General features: G+C 46.0%; 1 protein-coding gene across 3 annotated transcripts; it reads left to right on the forward strand.

Moving 5' to 3' along the window:
- Window positions 1-2,203: 2,203 nt before the first annotated feature.
- LOC120792935 (acyl-coenzyme A thioesterase 1-like) lies at window positions 2,204-9,652 on the forward strand. Of its 3 annotated transcripts, XM_040132335.1 has the most exons (9): window positions 2,204-2,395; window positions 3,523-3,733; window positions 3,845-3,944; window positions 4,040-4,230; window positions 5,538-5,707; window positions 7,235-7,354; window positions 8,598-8,680; window positions 8,916-9,009; window positions 9,344-9,649. In XM_040132335.1, exons 2-9 carry the CDS (start codon window positions 3,538-3,540, stop codon window positions 9,482-9,484), a joined length of 1,095 nt encoding a protein of 364 aa, XP_039988269.1. In that variant the 5' UTR covers window positions 2,204-2,395; window positions 3,523-3,537; the 3' UTR covers window positions 9,485-9,649. The 3 variants fall into 3 exon arrangements, 1 of the variants encoding a protein (XP_039988269.1); XR_005707903.1 differs by lacking the exon at window positions 2,204-2,395 and adding an exon at window positions 2,561-2,898 and having other exon boundaries at window positions 8,598-9,009; window positions 9,344-9,652; XR_005707904.1 differs by lacking the exon at window positions 2,204-2,395 and adding an exon at window positions 3,119-3,255 and having other exon boundaries at window positions 8,598-9,009; window positions 9,344-9,652.
- The last annotated feature ends 926 nt before the right edge of the window (window positions 9,653-10,578 follow it).

The following is a 10,578-nucleotide window of genomic DNA, read 5'->3' on the forward strand; positions in this document are numbered from 1 at the left end:
TTAGACTTAGAAACACATATTTCCAGACACATTATTCCCGTTACTCAGGATAATCTGCAGAAAAACGCTGGAGACAGTTTTCACAAGGATTGTTTTTTTCTGCAGAAAGTAGTTTCGATAAAAAGTGTTCAAACCGAGGCTAAATACAACCAGAGGTGATTGAGATTTAGGAAAAAAAAAAAGATGCTTTGATTTTAACAGTTTTGTTTTACAGTGAATAGACTGTTACCTTTAATGCAGAGAACGTACGTAGTGTGCTCCAGATGTGAAACCACCTACAGATGTGTTATCCACAAAGCAGGTCTGGCTCTAAAGATTTGAACCTTCCACTCATTTAAATTTCACTCTTAAGGCAGACAGCCTCAGTCCTGATGGTAACAGGTGTCCCCTCCTTTGTGTCCCCTTGTTGTGCATGAGGCCCCCTCCCCCTGACCCACCCACCCACCCCCCATCAGAAAAGCAGACAATGATGTGTGAGTCCCATGAATATAAAGTGTATGAATATATTTTAAAGCAGCTGAGCGTTTCTGTCTGCTTCGATTTAACCAGACTCTGTTGTCAGTGATTTAGTGTGTGTGTCTGTGTGTGTGTGTGTGTGTGTGTGTGTGTGTGTGCGGACAGCCGAGGAGGCGTGGCCCGAGACATTTCTCACCGGGCAGGAGACAGCTGATCTTTGACCTCTTAACTCGTCTCAATATGTTTTTTTTTCACACTCAGTTGTTATTAGCGTGATTAGCGTCGCAGCATCCAGGAGGCCGCAGGGAGCTGCGGGTCGTTCGCCATCCCAGCGCCTTGTGCTTTGACAGAAACCGCTGCAAAAAAAAAATGAGGATGATTTACAGAGACGCTGAACACATTTATCTCTGTTACTGTGGCGTGTCTGGTTAGAAGAGTCTGAGGTTTTTCCATCTGTTAGCTGGTACCTTTAGCAAGCAGCTAACTCGTGTACGTATAAAAACAGTAAATTCTAGTAAAACCCTAGACGATCGAAAAGAAGCCCTGCAATTATTCTGTAATTTTACGGGCCTCGTAGGGGTAGCGTTGTACTACACTGTGTTATACTCATACGCTAAGGCTAGTGTTGTACTTTTCCGCGTCCGCGAGTACGCGGGGGTCCGCCAGGGTTCCGAGTGACGTAGATTTCGTGAGCGGAGGGTGTACGCGAGGCTCCGTGGGGACGTCCGAGCACCCTCCGAGTCCCCTAGAATTAGATATTTAAAGAAAATATTTGGAACCTCTTTGCGCACAAAGCAAGCTAAGTACTGGACAGCTAACTGCTGCCCAACAGACTTTATTCAAGCCCAAAATCAGTCGTCGGTGTCATAGGCTGTGTATTTTTAATAACTAGCAGAGGTCTCCATTTGACTACATTTAGCTGCACGGACCCCTTTAAAATCGACAAGACCTGACTGTCAAATGTGTCTGGCATGAAGAGGGGCCACAGGAGGGGAATTGGAAGAACCCTTGTACCGGTTACATGTCTATGTTTTTGGCCCCCTCGTAAAGTGAGAGGGCCCCCAGAGGACAGATGGATGTTTTGGTGCTGACCGGACTACCAGGCGACGTCACTTTGTCGCTGTGCGCTCGGTCGGGGAAAAACATCCCCCTCCCCTCTCCTTCAGGGGTCAAAGGTCAGAGGGCGCGTGGGGCCATCTGTAGACGGCACGCTGACTGCGACTGACTTACACGGTGGATTATTATTATTATTTAATCCTATTGTCCCATTAATTCGGTCTGCGTGCGTTTTTAAGCCATTTGAACGATATTTGCTTGGGATGCATGTTGCTATGTATAAGCATGTTGGTACTACAGATATCATCAATACAGATTTTCATCAACGAATCACCATTAGGAGGAGCTACTACCCTGATAATGACTAATACATAATAATATACAATATATGAGAGACATTATAATAAGATCCGATTAACAGTGAACAACTAAGACACTAATAAATCACACATCTCTGAATTATAGACGGAAGGAAGGTGCAGCTACAGGCATTTATTAAAAGGGATATTACGTATATCTTTATCTCTCTCTATATATATATGTATATGTGTATATGTGTGTGTGTGTGTGTGTGTGTGTGTGTGTGTGTGTGTATGCGGGATGTCGAACCGCACTCCGACATCTGGACGCTTCACCACACTGAATGTGGAGCTTCAGCGGCTCGATGGCGCCACCCGGTGTCCGGACAGAGTGATGTTTCTGTGGGAGGAGCCAGAGGCCTCCGTGAGGGTGTTTGCTGTTGGGGAGTTGGACACACACGCAGATTAGTCTCCAGGCTCTGAGGCGAGTTTAACAACGGGAGAGAGAAATCAACTGACGGACGACAAAACCGGAGAAAACTGCTCCCAGTTCACTCCCAGTCTGCTCCCAGTCTGCTCGTACCGTAAGTGGCTCACACGCGTAACTTTTGTGGACTCCGAGCTCACATTCAGGTCTGTGCTTAGGGACCCTGGGGGTCCGGGAAAGTAGCGTCAGTTCAGTAGAGCAAACGTGACCTTTGACCCGTGTCAGCTGGCGGTTGTCGGTCCGAACACGTGGGCCGGGTGTGAACAGTGAATGTTACTGCGAATGACAGTGTGTCTGACAACGTCCTGACCCTAAGCCTGCACAGACGCACCCAGAAGAAATCACCTTTACTGACTGGACTTTACACACACACACACACACACACACACACACACACACGTACGCTTTACCTTTGTACCCGGAGGCCGACGGCACATGTTTATCCACAGAATGCTTAGACCCGCGTTTGACTCACGAGACAGACTTCGTGTGACAGCTGGAGTTATCATACGTTGACGTTTTTCAACGGAAAACACGCGCGGAATCAGATTTGAGCGCATTCCACCGGTTGAGGCAGCTTTATTTCGGTGGCGCAACCAGGCAAGTGATTCGTGTCACATTATGACACATTAACCCTCCCGCTGTCCCGCGACACAAGTCCCCCCTCGCGTGCTGCAGGACGAAGAGATGCGTCTGCAAGGGCCGTGCACGTGCCTACTGCCCCGCATGTGGCAACCCCCCCCGCGAGGGCGGCACGGTTTCAACAGGGGGGTGTGCCTACGAGGACAAGGGGGGGGGGTTAAGACCGGATGCAGGCGATGGCTGCAGGTAAACCTCAGGTTGCTCCCAGAGACATGTGAGAGACATCGTTGGTACCGCTCGTCGATATAATAGTAACTTACTGCGGTCTCGGCCTCATCTGCCTCCAGAGTTGTATTTTCATGGACATTTCAACTGGTAATAAAGGATAAATTGTACAGCGAAATAAAAGAAGCAAAACTGTTGTGCAAACTGTGTTTTTTTTTGTGTAATGTATATGGACCCATGTGGCCCTACAATGCGGAGAAAAGCCTATTTAACATAAATGGCTATATTTTTCATGGGATGGTCGTTTTGTGGCTTCTGTTCGGGCGGCATGAGAGCCTGAAAGTGGATGTCTCCCCACTAATGCTGTCTCCCCATCTTCTATTACTGTCCTTTGATTGTTGCTCGTTTTCTGTCCAGCCCGCTCAGCTCAGGATGGACAGGAAGCAGTGCTGTGTGAAGCTGTCGGTCCAGCCGTGCAGAGGACTCGTGGACGAGAGGTTCGTTGTCCGGGTCCAGAATGTCCCGCCTGGTTTCCAGCTGACCGTCCGCGCCCTCCACCGGTGTGAGGACGGACACAGCTGGGAGGCGTTCGGTCACTACAACGCCGACACCACCGGGACTGTGGACGGTACGTGGTTCAATAACCTAGACCCGGAAAATTCAGGATAATTAATTTGGAAATATTTGAAGAATGAAGATCAAATGAGAAGTTATTTTTCACTCCTTTTTTTCTCTACAGTTTCAGAGGATCCCAGTCTCGGCGGGACATATTCTGGGGTCGAACCGATGGGCCTACTGTGGAGCCTCAGACCGGTCCCAGGCAGCCGACCCGGACTCAGGTAGGCCAACCAGACCGGAACTGTTGACAAAGATGATACCAGTCAGTACTGAATCAGTTATCGGTTCCAGCGCTGACTCTCCCATCATCCTTCAGGATGAGGAAGATGAATGTCCAGACTCCCATGGAGGTCACAATCTCCGTGTTCCAGGGTCACCAGACTGAGGGGTTCTTGGATCAGGTGCCGCTGGCCTGCGTGATGGTGGAGCGCTGGTACATGGCGCCTGGCGTCCGCAGGATCCCGATCACAGTGGACGGACTCACTGCGACCCTTTTCCTGCCCTCAGGTAGGACCAGAGGAGAGTCTGGAGGGAGGTGTCCTGTGGGTGGAGCTCAGACCAGCACTGGAGTGTGCGCGTTAGCCGCAGCAGGGAGCAGGTGTGGTGAAGGGGGACGAGGAGATGTGGGAAAGGGGGAATCCTTCTGATGTTGTACAGGAGAAATCTGCAGGAGCGGGCTGCTCCTTCGGGGGCATCCTCGCCCCCCTTGAAGGAACGTGAGCTCAGTCCTGTCCGGGTGGAGCTTTAGGTGGTGCCTTGACATCCACTCTGAGATACCTGCGGGGCACAAAGAGATGATTTGCCTCCACCAGAGTGTCAGAAGGGGGGAAAGAGAAGAGCAGCCGGGTGTGTGACAGCACCAAGGGTTCTTGTGTAGAGGGACAGGGGGAAGGGACCCAGGACTGAGCCTTATGGAACTGCTGTTATCAGGTTGCATGGTTCAGACACGGTGATCCCGCACATTGGGTTCAGGTTCAGGTTCGGGTTTACTGGATTTTCCTCACAAATATACTTAAGATAAATACAGGGAAACATGATGTGGTTCCTCATGAACCTCAGTGCAACTCAGAACAGACGTACAAACGCCTCGCGGTCTTCTGGGCGAGAGCGAGCGCGCTAACATTAGCAGCGACAGCGTGGACGCAAACAAGGTCCAGTGGATTTACTCCTCTTGTGGCAGACTTGACATGCTGGTGGAATTTCAGCAGAGCAGACGGGGTGTGCTGCGGCTTGATGGCTGACGCTGCTGTACGCATGGTATGGCAGGCACGTCACAGCTGTAAACTCAACCCCGGTTCTCCCGCGGAGGACAGTGTTTGAACACGGCCACAGCCTCCGTGTCCCACCGGACAGCGACGATTCCCTGTCGTTTCAGTGGCGGAGTTAGCTCTGCCCTCGCTGACCTCCTCTGTCCTCGGGGGATTCTTCTGTGGTGCTGTAGATTTGGCATTATATGATGACAAACACAAGCCGGAGCTCCACAAGCCGCAGTGCCCTCATTAAAAAGTTAACTAGTTAACTCAAGTTAGCTAAGAAAAAAAGACATGGAGGAATTTGCTTCCGAAGAAACTCCTGGACGCTATTCACACTAAAAGATTCACACAAATAAATCAAAAACTTGTCGCTTGCCTAGTCGGTGTTTGGACAAACATTAACTATCAAAGTTCAGTGTAATTGGAATAAAGAATTAGAAAAATGTGGGCAGGAGACACTCAAAAGGTTTCCATCAAATTTTACAGTAGCAGGCACATCAGAAACATTCAAAATCATTGTCAAGTAAACTGACTGTTTTCGGTGTTTTCACTCGTCTGAAGGACCCGGACCTTTCCCCGGCCTCCTGGACCTGTGGGGGGGTGGAGGGAAGCTGGTGGAGTACCGCGCGGCGCTGCTGGCCTCCCACGGCATCGCCTCCCTGGCTCTCGACTACCTGACGCCTAAAATCACCATGGAAACCGGGAAGATGGTGGACAACGAGTACTTTGAGGTACACCTGACGAACGCCCCAAATGACGTACAGTCAGTGTTCAATCAGAATACCTCAAAATAAATCAAGCATCTCATAAAAACCTTAATATTTTGGTCGCGAGGGACTAGCAGAACACACACACACACACACACAGCTCTGACCTTTATTTGATCACCTTATAAAATATTTCTGGCTAACATGTTAGCAAACAGCTGCCTACTGTAAGCATAGCAAAAAATACAGAGGACAAGGGTCACAGATGGTGAACTGTGGCCTGGATACTGGGCGTATTCATTTGTTTTTTTGTGGCAGGCGGAAGAAGTCACACTCTGTCAGCGGTATTGTTGAGTAATGAAGGTTAAAAGTCATGGCGGCAGACACCCGGATGTGTGTCTGTTATCTGTGTTTATGCGTCAATAAACCCATAAAAAAAAAAAATAAGAAAAAACACTGGTTCTCTCACCTTTACAGAGACACTCATTCACTCGGAGCAGAGACTGCTCAGGTGTTGAATTTAAAGATTACTGAAGGAGGCGTCATTGAGAGTTAAGCCCAGACAGAATGAGTTTCGTTGATTTTAAACTCATGTAAAAATCAATTGACATCTGTTGTCACAACATTTCGGCTTCGGACCGATACAGGGCCGTAGCACAAAAATCTGCGCCCCGTACATACGCAGTCTCAGTGGGCCCCCTTACCCTTCTGATTCATTTGTTGTCGTGTCTGTGTAAATACCTGAATCAACAAGTGTAAACCCGTGCATCTGTAGTGCTTACTGGGTAACCAGTTATTGCAGAAAAAAAGTCTGAACAGTCTGAAATCTCTGCATATTTTGGCCTCTTTTCAGAACCTAGTTTACTCTGTGTAGCTTCACCATGAGGTTTTACAACATAAATACCTAAGACAAATGTAGAAAGCAAATTTTACTCCGGCCCCGACACTGAGAAAGGATTCCCTTTTCACTGTATTTCATAATAAAGAAAATCAAATACGATCTCACTGGAATCGTGTTTTACTTGTGGAATTGAGGTAAATTAGTTCCAAACAAGTGCAGCCCAGTCTGTTGCAACACAGAAGCAGCATAAGAAAACTTTCTCCCCTTTCCAGGACAGATGTATTTATTAACTTTTCAAAATCTGAAAGAGATAAAAATAACTCAACTCAGTTGGGTCTTAAGTTCTCCGACACTCAAGAGGAAAGCTCAGAGTCAAAGTCACACCCAGATTACAACAGCCAGCTTCACACTGAAGGACCAGCTGCCAAGACACGATGGGAGCTGGTTAATGAAAATGTGTGACCAATTAAAAAGACTTCAGATTTGAGTTTGTTCAGCCATCGGGAGTTCTGCGACATGTAACACATATCAGATAAATGGACTAAGATGCAAACAAACAAACAAACCACTTGTCACCATCACCACAGTCTTTGTTGATTTGTATTTTAACATAAATGCTTTAATGTTTTGAGTCATGATTATCCACGCAGATTAGAACTGGTCTCTGTGTTTCTTCTGTAACAGTTTTTTGATGTGTTTTCCTGCTGCAGATGGCCTACAGAGTCCTGCAGCAGCATCCTCAGGTCCTCAGCAGCAGGATCGCCATGTTGGGCCTTTCCCTTGGCACCAGCGTCACCCTCAAAATGGCTGCCTACTCCCAAGTTGTAAAGGTAAAGACAAGCATATATTTTCACCATCCTAACATTAATAAAAGGAAAAGCTAGACTTTTTGGGAAATGTTATCGCTTTCCTGCCGAGAGTTAGATGAGAGAGCTGAGCTCACCTGCTGAAGGCTGCGGCTTCGTACCGTCAATCTCGTCGTGTAACTCTAGGCAACAAAGCGAATAAGCCTATTTCCCAAAAACATCAAACTATTCCTTTAATGTAGCTCCGCTAGTTCAACGAAGGTTACTTGAATGGGATAGTCTCAAAGCTCACAGCCTCGGCTAAGGACCGGGTCAGAACTGAAATAAATTTGTGTGTCATCATTAAATAGCCGGTGCTGGAAGCTCGGTGATGCAGTGGCTGCCTGTGGGGTTGTGGCGAGTTTTGCTCACACGAAAAAAATGCCACTGAACTACTCTTGGCGGCACGCTAACTCAAAACATCCTTCTTAGCTGGCGAGTTAACTACCAGTTAGCAAGCTAGCTAGCTAGCGCGGTGTCTAACCGGACAAGAAGTTAGAACAGTTAACTGAAGCGAACTTAATCGTCCGTTGGATTCCTGTCTAACGACTGAATGCAGACCATGCCGCGCAGAGTTAAATAAAATGGGATGGTACCATGCAGCTAATATAATAATTTCCTCCATTTTTGACTCTTAAGTTTTCTGTCTTTCTCTCATACACAGCCGAAGTCGTGACTTCACTTCCCGTCAAGCCTCTGTTCCACCACTCCTGCAACTCAGTGCAGTCTGTAGTTCAGAATTTCTGAAAATTGGCGTTCACCACATTAGAAATCAAAACCTTTGTGAGAAAAGGAAAAAAACTGAAAAAAACCCCAAAGCTCCTATGGAAAAAAACTACAAGCGCAGCAGTTCGCGAACTTGCCTCATGGAACTTGGTTTCTTCAGTATTGATAAAACTCGCCAACGGAGACTCCGCTGGATTGAACTGATTTTCAGTTTGAAAGTTTCAGCATGTTTAGACATAATCTTTAGACATAATGATGAGAACTCTTGCCGTTTCCCTAGTGAGGTTTTTTTTTTTTTTTTACACATTGCTAATTTGTCATTTTTTGTGTAGTTTTTCTGGTCTACGTTGCTTATTGGAACCTGCCTGTCCATTAAAAAGAATTCTGTTAAGGTTTCTTTTTCAGCTGATCCTACGTAAAATTCTTTATGTTTTATGTTTTAAGTTTGTGTGTGTGTGTGTGTGTGTGTGTGTGTGTGTGTGTGTGTGTGGGTGTCTCCTAGCTCAGGTGTGTGGTGTGTATTAGTGGGAGTCATGTGCAGCCGGTTGATGGATCTGTGGAACAAATACTGGGTTTCTTTGACGAGTAAGTCGATCTGCTGTCAGTAACTTGAAGGTTTCTGTTCAACAACTCAACTACTGCTGGTCAGATTGTCTGAACTGAATCTGAAGAGAAGCACAGATTCATACAAATTCATACAAAATGAATGGAAATAAACATTTGGACACGAACAGACGTGAATCTGAGACTTGGTTTTGGTGAAGTCTGACTTTAGTCACAATTAAGGGAGATGAAGTCTCTTTTTTTTGGTTCCAATCAGAAGCTTCGGGAAGACTCGCTTCAACGAGGAGAACCAGGTGATCTGCAGAGACTTGCTGCTGCCCATCCCCACCGACCCCTCGTTCAAAGTGGACGTGAGTACCACCGGCCAGAATGTCTCTATCTGATTCTTGTACAGTTGGTTTGTGAGTTTTTCAACTGTGTTTTTGGTCTCAACAAAAAAACAAAACAAAAATAGATGTAAATTCAATTTTCTTTAACCTGTCAATTGCCCTAATTAACAGGAGGTTTGCGTTATGTAAATTCCCATTTGTTTAGAGACTAAAAAGCGACGTGGATGCTCTGTGAAATTTTCTCGAAAAACCAACTGATAAATGGTTCCCCAAGCGATGGAAGATGATTCGTAAATATCTGAAGCTGCAGCCGGTGAAGGAATCTGAAATGTTGCTGCTGTCTGTCTCTGAGCAGGTGGGACGACTCCAGTGTCCTCTGTTGCTGGTCGTGGGTGAGGACGATCAGAACTGGCCCGCCCACGAGTCTGCAGCGGACGTGAGTTTACTGACATGGCGACATCCTGTGCGGATAAATCGTTTAAGTCTAGAGGAATGACGTCAGGTTAGAAAGCAGGATGGCAGAAACTAGGCGAATAGTTAAGGGGATATATGGAATTCCAGAGCGGATACTAAATAAATCAATAATACATAAAAAAATAAATTATAATATGTATAAATAAAGTACTTAATGTAAATGAACTCATACTGTTTATGAAATACTTCATGAACCTTTAAAAACTCAACCATTTCATTGATTTTATTTCCATAGTAACGAAACTTCGTCTTAAAAGCAGCACTACAAAGAAGCTCAACCTCAATGCTCTGCACATTCCCACAGCAGAGAAAAGTGGCTAATTTTTCACTCCTGTTAAATGACACTCTCGCAATGCTGACTACAGTATAAGACACTGCTGAATACAGCAGTGATCTTTCCTCTGCCCTCACAAGAATAAATGTTGAAGTCAGGAGACAGCGTTTTCGAAGTTTAATGATAGAGATTAAAATCGGGAAAAGATCAGTACTTAGACCAGACCTGTTGTAAAAATGAGTCAGTTTGATTTAACACTGCTGAAAGAAGTTTGGGACTCAGTTTATTGTCAGTAAGTGACGAGTGAAGCTGTGAAAGCATTTAAATCACATTTGAAGAGTAAGACGTAAAAGCAGTTGATGTGAATCTAGTATACATATACACAGGATCCACAAGAGTAAAAGTACAAAGATAAAATACACAGTAGTTCAGTGCAACAGTAAATGAGCGGTGAACTCAGACAGCTAGCACCTCTAATGGCCAACTTGTTAGCAGTAAATTGATGGCAGAAAAACTTCACAAACAACAACAATCACAAATCAGCGATCATAAAAGAGCACCTACAGAAAATACTCCCGCGAAGGCTTTTGGTGAACAGATAAAAGACTTCTTTCAATATTTGTTTGGTCAGTGATCTGACAGAATGGTGGAACTGTGCGTGACTGTCTGACTGTCGCATTTTGCAAATTGTGATCTGCTGCTCGTGATTCCCCTTGTGCCTAACTTTTAGCAAATGTCGGACCAGTTTCGAGGTAAAGCCACAATGGGAAGAGAGCATGATAAGTCAGTTTTGCCACACAGCACTGGGATCAGCCGCTCATGTTACTGATATAAAAGTTGTG

Source organism: Xiphias gladius, chromosome 8, assembly GCF_016859285.1.
Source record: "Xiphias gladius isolate SHS-SW01 ecotype Sanya breed wild chromosome 8, ASM1685928v1, whole genome shotgun sequence".
Classification (NCBI taxonomy): domain Eukaryota; kingdom Metazoa; phylum Chordata; class Actinopteri; order Istiophoriformes; family Xiphiidae; genus Xiphias; species Xiphias gladius.